At 39.5% G+C, this 19040-nt stretch overlaps 1 protein-coding gene across 5 annotated transcripts in view; it reads left to right on the top strand.

Moving 5' to 3' along the window:
- Nucleotides 1–19040, top strand: part of SPIDR (scaffold protein involved in DNA repair) — a 205464-nt gene that overhangs the window by 47167 nt on the left and 139257 nt on the right. For all 5 annotated transcript variants that reach the window (XR_012633106.1, XR_012633108.1, XR_012633107.1 and 2 more), the window contains exon 6: nt 6172–6428. Coding sequence is in view for 2 of the 5 variants with exons in the window: in XM_074898993.1 (XP_074755094.1) it covers nt 6172–6428 (257 nt within the window). In the remaining 3 variants the exon portion in view is untranslated. The remainder of the gene's footprint in view (nt 1–6171; nt 6429–19040) is intronic.

Here is a 19040-nt window from a genome sequence, read left to right as displayed (position 1 = left end):
TTTAATTAGTCATAGAGGAGAAGTCCTTACCACTTGTTTAAAGGTCTCAAAACACCATTAAGAGTAGATGAGGGTGCAGTCTGTGACCAAATTCTGCTTTGAATAATTACAGTGTTGCTGCCTACACTTCTCCTCCATATTCAAGTAGATACAGCATTCTTCTTTGCTACTTGGCATAAATGATTTTGTGTGCTAATAACTACTGCATTCCAGGCTAAGGGTGGTGGCATCTAGGAGATAGCAAAAATTCATTCCCATGTCTGTATGAAGGGAGATGTTGCTTAAGTTTAATGGTGGCCGAGCAGGTAGAAATAAGCAAACCCTTTGTCAGCTCAGTGGTAGCTGCTCTTGGAGAGTCCCAGAGAGGTGCTCAAGGTGGGCTGTTCTCGTGCTGCTGAGGAGCGCACAGCTCTGTTTCCTGTAATGGCAGCCACAAAATGCTATAACGTGCATGGAGCAGGACATGTCATTTCCTAGTGTACTGAACCATCACCACTGATAAATATTTAGGACAGATCAGATGGTCTGAGTGCATGTGCTGAGGAGGAACGCTGTACTTAGCTAAACAACTAAGCATTATCTGAGATCCATTTTAAATATATGCTGTCACTGTAATAACACTGGGTAGTTGTTCCAGATACAAAATTTCAGTTAATCTGTTGTGTCAGTTTGGGCTTGCAAGTCCAAAAATATCTTATTAGTGATTTATGCCTTCCATTGTTTTTCTTTTTTGTCATACGGTTATCTCTGCCCACGCACTGCTACCTAATCTTGTACTTTTTACATGCTGTTCCTGTGGTTATTCCATGAGAAGAAAGCTTGATGTCACCTACAGAGCAGCACTTGCCTAGCTCTGCACTTAATGATCAAGTTTCTTGTGTGAAGGTAGATCTGAATTTTATCTCTAGAATGAAAGTAGCTAGTTTACCAAGAACCAAATTATTTCTCAAGATATTAGGAAAATATTTGGCATAGACTTCAGTGCTTCAGTTAAAGCTTCAGGAAACACAAAGCTTTGAAGAGAATTGCAAGCTTTAAATCCTTTATATCTTTAATTATCTTTATAGAGCTGAATAATATCCTGCACTATCTGTGCGCACAATGCTTGAATTAATTTTGTGTTGATTAATTAAGGGGAAACTTCTTTTCTTTTACCTTTACCTTACTCCCTATAATCCTGCACGCCAGCTTCTGGTGGAGTTAGCTTAAAGCATTCATTACCATGGCCTGGGCCTTTGACATACTGCACTGGTGATTTATGCTTGTGAATATTCATTGTAGCAAATCCAGTGGCTTTCTGCTTGCTCTGTTTTTTGGAGAGTACCATGCAAGATACAAAATCTCCTTGCAACCTGTAACTACCTCCCTGGGGTAGAAGTTTGCTCCATTATAATCCCTTTACATGCATGGCAATGAGGAGTACCAATAGTGCAAATGTAGCATTGCTTCATCAGAGAGAAAAACTGTATAAAAGAAGGGGTGGTAGGATAGTTGGCTCTGTGTGTTTGTTAATACCAGTCGACTTCCACCCATCTTGAGAGCTGTCATGAGAAGGCAGTTAGGAAAGAGTAAGGGAATCGGAAAAGAGAAAAAGATAGTTCATGAGAGAGCAGGCAGGGAATAACAGAAAATGCTTCCAGAGTTAGAGGCAAAGATATGTGAAAGGACAAGTAGGAAAGGAAATGCCACAAGATTAATTTTCCTCTGTATATACAGTGATCAAAGTCTGAAACTCTCAAATACTATTTCTGACATAACTTGGCTCTGTGACCTTGAGAAAGCTTGGTTCCCTAAGGGTGCCATCTGAGAAACCCTGTTAGTTCTTCTGCTATTTGAGCTAAGCTGTAGTAAGATAATAGGAGGGAAGAAATTTATTATTTTTAGGGAAGGAAATGACAGGCTAAGAGACTTCCATCTGCAAAAAGTTATTTCACTGTCTATATGGAATTTGAGATTCAGACATACTTGCAGCATGCTGAACCATCTTAGTTTCAGCTGATGAACTTGTTCAGAATATCTGTGAGCTTTCATTGAGCATCATACCTGCAAAGTATCTTAATACCAACTGGGAAAGATTTACAACTTTTTCTAAATGTACAATGACTGAACAAGTGAAAATGTTTAACCTATACAAAAGTTTTGTGTATATACTGACATTTTTCCACAGAAAAATCTTGGGAGGAGTGCCAAGGGAGATGAGAAACTGTCCCAACTGCTCATCTCCTTGCCTTTAATTAGTAATCACTGTATTTTTTTAATAGAACTTGTATGTTAGCTTTCTTTTTGTACAGAAAGTTTTGTACAGTTCTGCTTTCTATGCTGAAGCTGTAAACTTCAAATGGAAATTTAACACTTCTCATATTAACTTACTGCTATTTTATTGGTAAGAAATATTGAGTGCTTATTAAAGTGATCAAATATAGGTATTTCTTGTTTCTATTGTTATTGAAGTGAAAAGGTAATTTTTTCAGACCTTTTAGAGGCAAAGGCTGTGCAGAGTGCAAAGGTACTCCCAAAGAACTCATACAGTGTTCAAGGAGAAGCAACAGGTAGCTAAAGCAGATCTCTTGTGGGTAAGGGAGGGAGTACTTGGTCACAGAAATAACAGCACGGTATCTTCTGTGCTACCTGCATGAAAAATCTGTGTGCTTACAGAATGCTGTCTTCATTTCACAGAAGTGAAGAGTTTTGTCTTTGAATAACTTAGGTCAGGATTTTGCCATTTCTGTTGTGGTGTTTTTGTGATTTTTTTTTTTTTTTTTTTAGTGAATTTAAATTGACACAGGTAATCATACATTCTTTAGCAATCTCCACTGTTTAGTCAGGGGGATATATTTGCTGTTTCTTATTCTAGTTTCTATTTTTACATTTGTACCATCTTCTACTTTAGTACTGGTGAGTGCTGTCAAAAATGCATCGTAAATTGGATCTTGAGAGCTCTCTTGATGCATTTTGATTTAAACATGCTTATCTTTAAAATGGAGGGTCCTGGATGCTCAGCTGTAGTACTCATTGACTTGTTTTCCTGTAGCCAAATCTTAGCAGAAAAAATGACAGTATTCTGTGCATTTATACTAAAGTAATTTTACCTTAAAAGAAAGAGCCATTGAAAGGGAGCATTTAGGACCTTTCAAATGAAACCAGTCACAGAGCAAATAGATTTATTTCAAAGTGAACAAAATGAACGAAGCTTGTCATTTCAGTGAGAGAAAGATTGAGGTCAGCCCCTGCGTTTTTTTCTACTCAGCCCTTGGACATAGTAGAGAGGTTAAATGTGATACAGAGGGTGTTGTGGTAAGGTCATCATTGGAAAAGAAAGGTAAATGTTAGTGAGCAGTCTAGACCAAGTATTTGGAGTGATTGGGATGTATGGGAGACAGTCATGGAAAACCCCAGAATGGGAATGCTTAGATTGGGCTCAGGGGTTGGAGGAAGCTATTAAGGTGCAGAAGCTGAGCATGTGTGTAGTGGTGAGCTTTGTACCTTCAGCCACCATAACCAGAAATTACTGTACTTTGAAATAATAAGCAATGTGGAAAAGTTGACTACTTTTAATTTGACACTTCTCTGTGCTTAGCAGTGCTGCTCTTCAGAAACTCTTGGTGATATTAGTGGGGTTATTATTTAGAAAAAAACCCCACAACTCTTGAAAATTCAGCTTCATGATGTTTAAGATACTAATTATTGATAAACAATTTATTCACTATTTATCAATGATTGTTTTAAAGTGAACCTAAGAGGTTTTTTTTTTTTTTTGCAAACTGTCCACCATAATGTTGGTGGTAGTGCCAGCTTATTTACTGGGTGCTTGAAAAATCATGTTTGTATGTTTTGAAAATATTTTTCTCTTCAGACTCTTATTTCTGATGGTGGCTACAGTTAAATAATGTACGGAATTGGAAGATTTAGTTTTTGTTTTTCTCCATTTTTATAGCTTCCTCTTCTTTAAAGAAAAATTTCCAAATGACCAATTAAAATAAAAAAAACAACAAACAAACAAAAACAAAATCAGCAAACCACCCAGCAAAATTCTTAACAAGCAAACAAAACAAAAACCACAAACTATGGTTTCCTTGGGGACATGAAGTCTAAACAAGTATACAATAATAAATATTAGCAGAAGAATTAAATTATTTATTAGACAATCTTAGAAAAGCTTTGTAACTCTTACAACAGTCAGTGGGATTAAAACATGTGCTTAACTTGAAGCACATGCCAAGGGTTTTCCTCATTTGCAGTTTACTTGCTCAAAGAACTTAAGGTTTGCATCCTTTTTTTTTAGGTGCAGTGGATATTGTAGTGATTTGGGCAAAATTGAAGCATTCCTAAAGTAAAACAGTGCATCAGAATGGTGTTTTAAGAATGAAGTGCTTGTTTACTGCTTTCGTACTCTTTGAAACCTTCTATTTCTGGCTCTTTTCCAATGTGGAAGGAGTTTGTTTTCAGAGAAATATTGTTGCCAAGGGACGAATGTTGACTGTGTTGTGTTTAAACCAGGCTGATATTAATTACATTCTTTTAGCTATTCTCCTTCTCTGGATAACTTTAAAAGGTCCTTCCAATTTCCAGAGTACTTAGGTGAGCTCTCAGAACATGAACACAGTGTCTCGTCATTTACGTGAAGAATGTATTAAAGAACTGGCAAGAGCTGAACTCATTTTGGTGCTCAGTCAAGAAATGTTGGTTTCAGTTGATTACACTAATTAATAACATACAACAGCATTAGTGAATGCGGTGTTTTCCCTCCCTCCCTTCTTTTATCTTTAAAGTCTTTATCTGAGCCAGTTGTCAGACAACCTGTGTGGAGAGCTGCTTACTGTGTTAGACCAGCTGAACAGGCTAATTTTTTCCAGGACCTATTGTGATCAGGGCAGTATGATCTGGAGCAAAGTCAGTCTTTGGGTTTTTCCAGTTCCCTGTTGATAATATGAACCTAATGTTTTACATAGGATTTTTGTTCTTTCATGGATCAGTCTGAGTTACTTAACTTGCCTCTTCTAATAGAACAGTTTTGTGCAAGCCTCCCTGAGCTGAACTAGTGCTGGTGGTCCCAGTGATGGGACTGTTACCATGCTCGCCCCACCAGAACTTGTAGAGAGTGGGGTTTTTTTCCAGCTAGCTCATGAAGACTGAGTCCAGCTCATGTTTCTGTCTTCTGCCTATTTCAGAGTTCTAGTTTGTTTCATTCTGTACTAGCTAAAATTCCACTTTTCAAGTATTCTTGCTCAATACTTAGTACTTTAAGAAATACTGGGTCAAGAGAGGATAATGTACATAACTGTGCAGAGCTCACCTTAGAGTTCCTTGCCCTGCTTGTGTGTCAGCCCTAGAGTAGAGTAAAACAAGCTGAGCCAAAGCAGGTGAATTTTCCCTACCAGCCCTCTTCTCAGCCTTCCACATCTCTTTGCAGACTTGTTTTTGGGCCTTCTCATCCTCTCCTCTCATCCCTCCTTTAGTGGGATGAGTTCAGTGTGTCCTGTAAGATTCTGGGAGAAGAGTTCCAGTGAGGTTTTATGAGCCCTGCTTGCTCGTGGGCCTGGCTACTGGCCACTAATCCATCCTTCCTGGAGCTACCTGGATGCGTCCCGATAGCTTATGCTCAACTTCTGAAACCTTCCTGGGAAGCTATAGGTCTGCTGAACATGGGTGAAGGCCAGTGGTCAAAATCTTGTTTTAACAGAAGGTTACATACCATTTGCCAGGTGTGGGCTCTCAACAGAGGCATGTTTCTTCCCTCCATTCAGACTATGGAAGTCAGCCTTCATACTTGAATCCTGATGTGAAAGCTCCCTTTCTCTCAGCTTTCCTGCCAGTCATGATCCCTGTCACCCATTAGCCTCTTTCTGCGGTCCTGAAAACTTGCTTTAATCCTGACACCTGTCTGGAAACTTTTTCTGATAAACATTGGTTTATCGTTTTGATAAATTCTCCAGATCTAGTTGTTTGAAAAAATAAATGTTACTCATCTCAGTTGCCCCTCAAGAGATGGTCCTTATATTCAGGATTTCATGTTGACTTAGAAAAGATTAATGTGCATTTACAGAGAAGTTGTTTAAATTATATTAATGAATTGGCATTCAATTTATGGATTACTAGGAAACATAACTGCCTAAATAAACCTGTACTTATGTAGCATTCTGTTTAAATAGCTTTATATTTTTATTTGTTTAGACAGCTTTGACAGAAATTTCTGATTATTCATCCGATAACGACAACACGGGAGAAGGAGAGACAGTCCTAGCGACCACTACTCCAGGATCCACTAAGAGATTACAGTCATGGTCAGGAGCGGACATGGGGGATGTTATGGCACGACCGGCCAGCGAATGGCTGGAGTCTGCACAGGCCCTTCTTCGCACCCCTGGGAAGCAGGCAGGCAAGGCCCCCCGAGCCCCCACTGAGTCCACGAAGAAGAGGAAGCTACTGAGGTAAATGTGCTGTCTGCCGTAAGGAATTTTTTTTTTTTATTGTAAGTAAAAAAATACTTAAAGAAGAGTAGGAATGCATTTCAAGGGTAAACATTTTAGTGATGCAGATTTCCAAAAACTTAAAGAATGTCGTTTATCTGTAAACGAGCAAACAAGGCAAGAAAGAACTCAGTTCAGTTTTAAAATCTGTGGTGAAAGCTCTCGATCTTGAACTCCTGTGTACAAATCAATGATTTTTGCACTTCTAATAATAATGCTTTACAGTGCCTTACAGGTGTGTGTGTGAACATACTTCCATATTAGCTTGTAATCATTTCATTGCTTTGTGCCTTGCAGATAGCCCACAAAAATACTGTACCCTTGATTGGTTTTTTTGGTTTTTTTTTTTTTGGTCCTCTCCAGATTTGTCAGGGTAGAATTATCCAACATACTGTAGGAAAGGGGTGGATAAACAATAATGCTGAATAGTGCAGAACAGAGTGATCTATAGGCAAAGGTAGGATGTATTTGTTAATATGAAATGTAAATCTCTGCAACTAAATTAAATACATTTAAAAGATATAACTGCTGAAAGAAAGCAGTCTGGGCAGTGGAAGCCTGATGTTCACAATTCACTATTTCTCTAGCTAAGTACAGTACAGAAATGGTCGCTTCCTTTGAATTAATGAAAAGTTGCTTTAGCTTAAATGGTATATGTGGAGGTGTGCCTTAAACTACGGAGACTACAGTGACAAACAGTGCTGCTATAGATATTGTACTTTTAACAATGTGTTTTTTTCTTTTTTTTACAGTTGATTCTATATACAGTAATAATTACTTAAAGTAAATCTTTACTTTGGTTAAATAGCGATACCTTATTTTTCTCTTAAAATGTTCTTGGCTATTTCAAAATGCTGGCCGAGGGAACAGATTTGAAAAGCCTTATTACTGAGTTTCTCTATACTTAAAAGTGTTTTGCTTGTGTAATTAAACTTTATGTCTTGTTACTTTATAAACATAAAGACACAACTGTACTAGGTCAGACCAAGGCTGTAACCCCCTCCCAAAATGCCTGTTAGCGGCCAAAAGCAAGTATGTGTGAAGGTAATAAGAACAGGAGAAACATATAATGGTATTTTACCCAGATGCACTTATAGCTTTCAGAAGTTTTCTGCTCAGGAGCTGTTTGTTACCCTCTGTGGGTTTGTCTTTTCATGAGTTTGCCTGGTAGTTTTCTGAAGCCATGAAAACTTTTGGCTTCAAAACATCCCAGGGTTAAGAGTTCTGTAGCTTAAAGATGACTTGAATCTGTACCTACCAGCTTCATTTTATAACCTCTGCTATCAACCATCTTAGTACAAAAATATATTATACAGTAAAGACACTCGGAAACAAATGTATAAGAGATAAATAGCTTTAAAAACAATAAAACCAAACCAACCATGACGATATAGAATATAATCTGTCCAGAGTGGCCAGAGGAGCAGAGCTTGCAGGGGTTTTCACTCTTCCATCCTGTGGTTCCACCTTGGGTTCCTTTGGGAACAGGGAAGCAGGCAGGAAATTCCTCAGTTAGGAGTTTTGTTTACCTAGTTATTTTACTTGTCCAGGTAATTGTCATCTTTTCAGTCTTCCTGTTCAGGACATTAATTCCACATGTGTCTCTCCCATCCTTCCTTTTACTGTTGATGGAGAATATTGTCATTGGTGTACTGACAATGGATTATAAGAGTCTGCATCCTCAATAGGAAAACTCAGGTTTTCAGTGCTGTGGATGGAAGGCCAGTTCGGGGAAATGTCTGTCAGTTTCTTGATTGATGTAGTGACAGCCCCTTCTTTCTGGTTATATAGCTAAAAGTTACATAGCGTTTGTTGGCTTGTCCTTTCTCTTTCCTTCCCACCTCTGTTCCAGATCAAGGCCACAGCAGAAAAAGCAGCAAGAAGGGTAAATCATCCTGCAAGCTAGATCTGGCCCACAGGCTTCCAATCGGACCATTTGGAACTGTGGAGTAGGTAGAAGAGAGTTGAGAGCCTCCGCTTAGCCAGGCTCTCTTTTTCCAGGCTGGTGCCTAAGGAAGCATGGGTTCAGCAGAGATGATACAAGTGGTAGAGCTGCCATCTTCCTATGTGAATTCCTGTGCAAGAGGTTCTACTCCAAATCCAGACTGTTTTAAGCATGCTTACTTCATGGAAGAGTCCTGGTGTAGGTAGAACAGGCCTCCTATGGTTTTGTTCCCACTTTTAAGAAAATAGAAATTATTTCTGTTTTCATCTCTCTTTGCTGTTTGTGATGACCAAAGCTACCTTCAAAACTAGGGAGAATATTTTTGAAAAACTTCAGCTTACGTTTTCTGAAAAAAATCTTACACCATGTTTAGCAGACATCCAGATTCTTCAGGCACACTGCGGTCTGCATTTATATTTGCATTACCTTATTGCAGCTATGCTTGTATTATGTCAATGACCACATTTTTCTATGCAACCTCAAAGAAAACCCCATAACATGCCCCACCCCCCCCCCGCAAACCCTAGCCAAAATCAGACAAACAAAGAAAAGAGCCATAACAGTCTATGAAAAAATTCAAGTAAGTTACTTTCTACTGTCCTCTCCTCCTGTAATACTCCTAGCACTAAAATGGAAATGGGTAGCTGTCTGGATGGAAGGAAACAGTATTGTTTGTTTGATCCTACTGCAGATGTCATGGTCATATACTACAAAAATCAAATGTAACCAACAGAAATCTTCATAAGTAAGCTGATTATGGATGAATAAAATAAATTCTGCTGATCCTAGTGTTAGAAATTTGAGTGTAAATTTAATACCTCTAAGTGGAAATAAAATGAAAACCCATTTGTGTCCCCAAACGTACATGCACAATGCACAATGTTGCTTATGATGAGAGAAATTTGAAGAAGCATGTTGCAACCTCTGTTATGAGTTAAATGGGGTTTTGGAAAGCAATTAGTGTCTGCAGACAAGAAGGGTGTGACAAGCAATTCCTCCCCCACCATGCCTACTGACTGGTCTATTCTGTGCCCCTTTGCAAATTCTCCAAACTCTCATATGTCTTCATGTATCTGTAATGTTAGGTTTTGTTTTCAGAATTGTTTTAAGTAAAAATTGTTTTTTCTACCACGGTCCACTGGGGAGAGCAGGTAGGCTGTGTGGTGTTGTTTGTCCTTCAGGTGTGTTGGTGGTTTTGGGCAGGTTCTGAGACCCCTTGAGGGCAGTGCTGTAGGAGGTGCCAGTCTGCTATGCTAGTAGCAAAGTTATCGTCCCTCTCATTGTCATCAATACCGTTGCTCCTGGACATCCTCACCTTAAACATTGGTTTTATATGCCATCTTGTGTAGCTGCCTTCCTTTATTTAAACAAAATTGGTGATGGATGGAGTGGGAGTAGTATAATTCTCCCAGGTACCCTGAGAGATAAATGTCATAGTAGCTCATGGGTGCAGTACAAAGAGTTGTTAAGGAAGTAGTAGTGGTACTTGATAGTGAGGTGAATTGTCTTGATGATCAGGTCAAGAGGTGTTGGGTGTAGATGTTCCTGCCCTTTTATTCCACCGCAAAGTTTCAGTTTCTCAGCTTGAGTCAACACTGCATGGGAAAACAGTGCAAGTGATTTGCAGTTCTGAGGGGAGAGACTATATACTGCAAATAACCGTTTTCAGGAACCACCTCTTTTTAGATTTAGATTTCATGTTAATGCTACAGGGTGAAATGTCTAAACTGCATTAATTCCAAGGCTCTTGAAGTTCCCTTGTGCAAGAAGTAATAAATTAGGAGTATTCAGTCTCCAAGTTTGTTACATAGGTTAAACCAGTAACTGGGTTTGTTCAGTATTTTTAAAGAAGAAAACTCAAAATGCACATACTCAGATTTTCTTGTCTACAAGTAAACCTTTCTTAAAGGTTTTATGAATTGTTTGCTTTTTCTAGTAAGACTTAATTTCCATCAGAAAAAAAAAAGTCTGGGTTTCAGTGTAGGATATAGATATCTTAAGATAGATAATGTTAATCCTACTTTTAAATCTGTCACATCGCAAGAGCATTTATTTGTGAAAAATAGCTGCTTTAGCTTTTTGTTTGTTTTTTTAATATTTGAGTGGCCGTTTTTAGTTTAATCGTAAAATAAGATCTTGGGAAATTCTGTTTAATTATCTTATATCTGCTTGTATGCAGACTATTTACAGATCCAATCTGCTAAAATTAACTTATTATCAAAAGAGGAGAAAATTACAGATTGTCCTGGTGCTACGTGCAGTAAAATGAAACCCAGTTGTTGTGAGGCCATCTGGGGTCCTGAAAATAAAGGAAATTACCAAGGGAGGAAGGAGCTGGCACAAATGAAACAGACTTTTACTCTAAAATTGGGTCTGTTCTTTCTTACGTGCATCCAAAAGTAGCATGAGGGTGTAACAGCAACACTAGCCCTTTTGACCGTCATGTTCTTATGCTGATTTTAACTATTGGATTAAGTTTTCCTGCCAGTGAATTTCGTGTTGAATTAGGAGAGTATAACTGAAGAATATCATGGCTGCACTACAGATGTACCACTTGAAATCACTGACAATGTACACGGGCAAATTATTATGTATTTACTGAAAGTTAAAATGTTTTTTGTTTCTTAGAAAGGGTGGATGGTTTCACTGGATCAGATGTTCAGTGTTAAAAGGAAAAAAATCCCCACATTCAGTAAAAAAAAAAAAGCCCACTTTCCTTAAAATGACTTAAAATGAAGAAAAAATATTTCTTCAATTTCATGTGTAATGTGTTTTACTGATTAGAATGGTTTAGCAGGATACAGTTATCCCCCTCAGAGAGAAGTCATTTTTGTGCCTGTGGTTTGTTTAACCATGGAGCTTGCTTTTCTGTGCAAGATCTCTGCTAAGGCAAGCCAAAACCGGGAAGGTGGAAAGGTTCTTCCCTTATCTCATGGAGCATGGCTGCTTCCCCATCAAAACTGGTTCCTGCAGAGGAACCTCTTAACTTTGTTAATCTGTTCTGTGAGAAATTGTGCATGTGAGTCTGGTACTTGATTTTAGTTTTCTTCTTATACCGGCCAAAAAAAGGAATAACTTATTTATGGGGACACTCTCCTTATTAAATCATCTTACTTCTGCTGAGAACCTCTGCCGTATAAGAGAGGTAGAACAATCTGAAATAATTTTTTTCTATTAAAGAGTCTTGAGAGCCAGAGAGCTTTGGTAAACGTTTCAACTGTGGGTGGTTTCTTTTTTCAGTGGCTGGTAAGAAGGGTTGATCAATGTTTAGAAAACTATGAAAGGAGCAGGCCACAAAAGCTTCCCTATTTCCAAAGATCTTCCTAGATTATTTCACATATTTTCTGTGAGATAACTTGGCTAAGTAGAGAATCAACTGTCTGTAACATTTTACTTTAAAATCTTTCACTGTAGGTCTTATCATCGAGTGCACCCTCAGTAGGTTTTCAGATGACACCAAGTTGTGCAGGAGTGTTGATCTTTTGGGGGTAGGAAGGGTCTACAGAAGGACCTGGACAGGCTGGATCGATGGGCTGAGGCCAATTATATGATGTGTAATAAGGCAAAGTGCTGGGTCCTGCACTTGGGTCACAACAACCGTACAGGCTGGAGAAGAGTGGCTGGAAAGCTGCCCAGCAGAGAAGGACCTTGGGGTGTTGGTCAACAGCCAGCTGAATATGAGCCAGCAGTGTGCCCAGGTGGCCAAGAAGGCCAATGGCATCCTGGCTTGTGTCAGCAATAGCGTGGCCAGCAGGGACAGGGAAGGGATCTTACCCCTGTACTCGGCACTGGTGAGGCCACCCCTCGATTCCTGTGTTCAGTTTTGGGCCCCTCACTACAAGAGAGACATTGAGGTCCTGTAGTGTGTCCAAAGAAGGGCAACGAAGCTGGTGAAGGGTCTGGAGCACAAGTTTTATGAGGAGCAGCTGAGGGAACTGGGGTTGTTTAGCCTGGAGAAAAGGAGTCTCGGGGAGCCCTTATCGCTCTCTACAACAACCTGAAGGGAGGTTGTAGCTAGGTGGGTCTCTTGTCTCTTTTCCCAAGTAACAAGTAAAAGAACAAGAGGAAATGGTATCAAATTGCTCCAGGGGAGGTTTAGATTGGGTGTTAAAAAAATGTCTTCACCAAAAGGGCTGTCAAGCATTGGAACAGGCTGCCTAGGGAAGTGGTTAGGTCCCCACCCTGGAGATATTTAAAAGACCTGTAGATGTGGCATTTAGGGACGTGGTTTAGTGGTGGACTTGGCAGTGGTAGGTTTACAGTCGGACTTGATGATCTTAAAGGTCTTTTCCAACCAAAAGGATTCTGTGATTCTGTATGGGATATAAAATATGCACACCCACCCTTCTCAGCAGTTAATGACTATAATCCTTTCTACATATCTTCTTCTGCACTGTTTGAGGCAACTAGGGCCTGGAAACCAAATTTCACAACATAAGAATGCTGAAGCTTTGGTGTCCATGATAAAGAACTATTTTTTTATTTGCAGGAGTAATTGTGGTATACTGTCCAGACAGTACTTGCAAAAGTTTGTCAAAGGTAGTATTGAGGATGTCTCTAGTATACCCTGTTTGGAATCTACAGCTGAAGGCGCTGTAAATTCTCTAGGTTACTTCTGTCTAATGCAGTTGCTGAAAGATACCTCTGGCTCTCACTGTGCTATGGGGACTCATGAAAATGGTATCATAGTTCCACATGTGTTTTATGGAGGTGACCTCCTTTGTGGAATCATTGACAAAAGAGTGGTGAGAGACTACATGGATTCAAAGACTTTTGGCTTAGAGAGGCTCCAAATCCGTGAATCCTTAAGATTCTAGAAGAGGTTTTCAGTGTGTCTGCCTTGTTGATTTGGCTGGTGTAAAAAAACCCAAACCTCTCTGGATGGGTACAATAGATCAGAGCGTTGAAATGTGAACAACTGATGTGCAATATGCAATCCACCATCCAGTGCAGTTTAGTAAATCACTGCATTGCCTCTCTATTGAGTTCGTATTTTTTTCAAATAAATGTAGAAGGTCTTTGCTCTATATTTTTGTTTTGGCAGATGCAACTGACCCTTGATAGCTGAGTATTAGATACTGTCATTTCTGTTACAGTACAGGATTATGAGTCTTCCATTTTCCTTTCATTTTAGGTGTGTGCCTCAGATGCTGTTGATTTGACATAGAAATTGTGGGTTAGGAGAAACACCGATTCCTTTCCAAGAGAAAGACCCCAGAACTTGTAGCAAAGTATAATTACTTGACAAGTTTTATAGGGACAAAATTATTGCCGGTTATTTTGGTCTTTGCTTGTTCTATCACATAGGAAAAGAAATTGTGTTATGCTTTAATTCCAGAAAAGCAGCCCACATTTAACAGAGTAATGCCAGCGATCATGGTACTGGTGGTTCATCCAAGAATTAAGTTTATAAATCTGGTTGTTGAGTCAGAGCTTGAATGGGGCTGATCTGCAAAGCTAAAATTACTCTTTCTGATCCCTTGCTACTTCACGCAGTCAACAGCTGCTCTTCTGTGCTGGAGAGGAGGTGGGTCTCTGTAGAGGAGACTTGCACTTGTGTGGTCAACATCTTTCATACATGCTCATGCTATTTTGTACACTAAAGGAGCAGTTGTTAGTCACTGTCAGCATTCAGTGTTGCTTATTATTTTGTAACTTGTAAACTATCTTATAATAGCTGATGGGTTTGCAGTGTTGACAAATTTCAGCATGCTTAGGGGTCCTTTTTTCTTCTTTAGCAAACACCCCATGGAGTGAAAATGGACAGCTGAGTGTTGCAGAAGTCAGTTACTTCATCAGTTAATTGGGAAATATGAGAGGAGTTCTGTCCTTGCTTTGAAAAGAGAGGAGGAGGGAAATTGCCCAGTCCTGAGATGGGGATATATATTTGTGTAACCTATAGTGTTTTGAAATACATGGAGTCCTGAGTATAGTGTGTATGAGGAGACAACTCAATAATGAGATGTTTGTGTTCACTGTTCTTAAATTCAGATGAAGTCTGGAAAGGAGTAAACTTGGATGAATGTGGGGTTATCCTTGGTAAGTGCCCCACTGAATGAAAACCTTAATAAATAAACACAGAGAGATCTCCAGCACTGCAGGAAGATTGAAAATGACTTTTCCAAACACAGTCGACACACTAATACTCTTTCTTTTTACACACACACCTCCACCCCCCCGCATTAGCCTCAATTGGAGTTGGAAGCTAGGGCCCAGCAGCCTGATAGTCACAGATCAGGCTCAGTGTTACCTTTTGGTGATGCTTATCACATGGTGGCACAAAATTTCAGACTTGGTGTTGAAGTTTGTGGAAGGAGGCAACCACCAGTAATAGCTTTTGTACTAGATGCTGAGCTCTCTTATGGTCATCAAAGCTGTCCTTCATGTGGATATTGCTGGACATGGACGGTAATGGCAATGTGTTGTTTTAAATACGGTTATTTCAGCAAGATCAGATTTAGTACGGAAATAGGACATCAATTTCTGCTTGTTAAATCTGTCTGCCTTCAGGAATTTAAAGGAACAAAATAGTTGTACTGAAAGTTTTGTGATTAAAAATAAAAAGGTTGTGGGCAGTGTAGATTGTATCTGAACAGTTTGGCTTCACTGAACAGCCTTTGCATTAACAATTTGCCAAATGTGTTCAATTTACTCACATTAAAACATTTTGGGGGCGCATTTGAAGTTCTGGTCAGTAAAGTATGCATCTCAAATTACAGCTTTTGTTATTAAATACAGTTTGTCAGTTCCCTTGATTACAGAAATCATACATTAGCAATCAAAATATATTTGCCAATTATATATACATATACACGCACACCAGATGTTGGGTTCATCACTGAGGACAATTAAATGCATCGTAAGGGCTAGATCTGTGTGAAACAGGGAACTAAACATCTTTTTCTAAACTTCTTGCAGTGGCTAGATGTGTAAATAAATACAGACTGCAGAGTAATGAAGACCTGGTCTGTAGAAGCCAGTCTCCACCCTTGATGCCAACAAACCTCTCATATCTAGCAAAATTAACCAGTTTCTGCAGCCTGAAAAGCCTAGAAAGCTAAGGGATTTTTCAGAGGGATAATGTGTGGACAGTGAAAAGTATTCATCTCTACCTTGTATTACCAAAATAAGTAAAAATGTTACTTCCATATGATAGAACCTACGCCAAAAAATGACTGTTAGTCCCAGTAAACCCAGTTAACTACCAAAGACTGAATATAAAAGCTCATTAGTTATTTAACAATCCACAAATGTGCAATTTGGAATAAAATAATAGTAATTTTAACAATTTTTCTTTTTCAAAATATGGATTTTGTGCTTACACTGAAGCCAGCACCTGCTTAATACTGTGGTTTGCTTTGTGTAAGCTCTGTGTAACTCTGTTTTATCTCTTACCTGCACAGCTAGGAGTGACTCTGACTGTATAGTTCACAGTATCTCACAGCACATACACAAGCATTTTCAACGGTGTGGGCACCTGTACTGTCTGAAAAGGAATTAGTAGTTTTAAAATGCTGTTGTAATCAGATCTGTTAGAATATGTAACAGAAAGCACCTTTTTTCTTTGTTTTACCTGTTTGAGCTAAAAAGGAGGTTGATCCTCCTGAGTTTGGGGGGGTGTTTAAATTTCTTTGTTTCTACCTTTTAAAAGAAAAAAAACATAAACTACCAACTCTCTTGCCATATAAATTCTTTTTGTGTGTGACATATCCTTGAACTGTATTTTCCAATTTCACAATGTATGAAACAGATTTGGTTATATTCTGCAACCAAGCAGATGCAAAATGCTTTATGATGTTTTGTGTTTAAATTACTTTAACTGCATTTGGAATGTGAATGGAAGGATGATGATTAATACATATCAATGAATTTTATTAGCAAAAAGGACTTCTAAGGAAAGGCACAGTTTTACTTTTCATAGACATGGTTAGTAAATTAGTAATGAAGTTGTGAAGACCCTCCCTGGTAGACATACCAGGCCTGAAACAGGTATGGTGTATTACTGTTGTGTGCAGTAGTCATGAAACCAGGAGCTTGCTTTCTATGGGGTGTTCCTGCCATAGGTAAAACAGTAGTGAGCTCACAGAAGAGGAACTGGTTGACTGGACACAACATAGCCCTGTTCAGGGAACAGGTGGGAAATTAGGCTGTCAGGCAGGAATAGCTGCTCTCTTGCACAGGTACCTTAAGGCTTTCTAGTGGTATTTTGACAAAGACAGAATCACAGAATCATATAGGTTGGAAAAGACCTGGAAGATCATCCAGTCCAACCATTGACCTAACATTGACAGTTCCCAACTACACCAGATCACCCAGCGCTATGTCAACCTGACTCTTAAACACCTCCAGGGATGGGGACTCCACCACCTTCCTAGGCAGCCCATTCCAACACCTAACAACCCGTTCTGTAAAGAAATGCTTCCTAATATCCAGTCTAAACCTTCCCTGGTGCAACTTGAGGCCATTCCCTCTTGTCCTACCACTTACTACTTGGTTAAAGAGACTCATCCCCAGCTCTCTGCAACCTCCTTTCAGGGAGCTGTAGAGGGCGATGAGGTCTCCCCTCAGCCTCCTCTTCTCCAGACAAAACACCTCCAGTTCCCTCAGCCGCTCCTCCTACAACCTGTGCTCCAGACCCTTCACCAGCTTCGTTGCCCTTCTCTGGACACGCTCGAGTCATTCAATGTCCTTTTTGTAGTGAGGGGCCCAAAACTGAACACAGGAATCGAGGTGCGGCCTCACCAGTGCCGAGTACAGGGGTCAGATCCCTTCCCTGTCCCTGCTGGCCACGCTATTGCTGACACAAGCCAGGATGCCATTGGCCTTCTTGGCCCCCTGGGCACACTGCTGGCTCCTGTTCAGCCGGCTGTCAAGCAATACTCCCAGGTCCCTCTCTGACTGGCAGCTCTCCAGCCACTCCTCCCCAAGCCTGTACATTTCTTTTGACTGTTTGTGGAAGGTATGGAGTAGGGTTTTATAACACTCCCGTTGAACAGTTTTCTTTAAGCAAAACAAGTTTTTAAGCTGCTAGCTCTGTTGTGTATTGCTGTAGCCCAACCACAGACTGCAGTTGCAGATTCATGCATGCAAGACTTAGGCAAGCAATGCGTTAAATGTGTTAAACTGCTGCATTTCTAAGCCTAGGTGAGCTGGCATCTACCCATTTCAGCATAGCTCGTGTAGACCACATAGCCAAGCTGAATTATAACTACATCTAAGAACAGTTCCCTGGCAAAAAGAGAAACTGGGTGGACAGTTTGCTGGAGTTTGTAGAACTGTCTTGACCACAAACGTTGCAGTGCAGAAATGCTTGAGGGCTCAAGTTTTGAAGGAAACGTGGCTGAGCAGAGTGTTATCAGCAGAGTAAATTATTCTGTATGAAGTTCTGTGCTTGACTGCACTGCTCTTGGTACCAAAGCTTCTATTGCATTTCTCTGTATTAGCTGCCCATGTGCCTTTAAAGTCCATGTTGAAAGCAAAATTAAGCAAGGTTGTTAAGCTTACCTGGAAGTTCACTAGAGTCCAATATTTCTTAAATTTGTTTGTTTGTTTTCCTCCTCAATATAGCAAGTTTTATAGTTTGTTAAGTGTGGATTCTTTATTTTGAGGGTCTGGAGATTTTTTCCTCCTCTGAAAGAGTCTGAGTTTCTCTCTTCCCTGCCTGAACCACACCAGCCATGGAAGAGATGCAGTAACTACAAAACTTTTATGGATCATTCTGGGTCAAATGTGGCTCTTGGATTTCAGAGTGTTCATTCTGTGATCTGTACTGCTAAGATGTTTAGCCATACCATCTGATAACTTGTGATTTTTCAAAGTATATAGTTTTCATTAGAAATCAACTGAGACTGCTAATTACTTTTCATTTAGCCTGTTGACTTGTCTGCAGCTGAAATTGCATAGTAATTGCTAACCAGAGATTTTTACAGACTACTTGAAGTGTTGCTTAGCCTTTTTAGCTCCTTCTTGGTTTCCACAGGTCTGAGTTCTCTCAGTTTCACCTTTGCAGTGTGAGCTTTACCAAGCTATTTGGCTTTTTTTCGAAACTAAAAAATTCTGTTAAAGTGCACAAATAACCAAAAGATGGTTGTATGTTATTGCTGTTGATTCCTAAACCAGTTTAACCCAAGGACATATTTCACCTTAGTAGAAATCTTTATTGATATGCTGGATAGTACTTGTGGAAAAACATACACTGTAAGGAAAGAACAAAGTAGGTTTTTATGCAAATAACTTTTTCAAAGACAAAGATAAATGCTGAAATACTCCCACAGTATTCCAAAATACTCCAAAGCTCATTGTAGTAGCCCAAAGACAGCTTCAATACATTTGTCTTTTTGTTCTTAAAGAGAGAAAGTGTGCCTTCTGGCTTTAAAGCCAGAGGTAGGAATTGCTTTAGTGTTACCTTAAATGTATTTGTGCTAGATGCCACTCCTCTGCTCCTCACCTTGGGAATGCTAAATTAATTTCATTTTGGAGAGTGTTCAGACCACTGAAACTGCACACTTGACCCAGCTTGTGAAATGAATCATAGGGTCAAGTATGGGTAAAAGAATATTTTTGTGATCACTCCTTGCCAACAGACAAACAAATCTGTGAGGAAAAAAAAACCCCAACCTGTTATAACT

This window comes from Athene noctua, chromosome 2 (genome assembly GCF_965140245.1).
Source record: "Athene noctua chromosome 2, bAthNoc1.hap1.1, whole genome shotgun sequence".
NCBI classification, from domain to species: Eukaryota; Metazoa; Chordata; class Aves; order Strigiformes; family Strigidae; genus Athene; species Athene noctua.
Note: the sequence above shows the minus strand (reverse complement) of the source record. Positions and strands in the feature narration are given on the sequence as shown.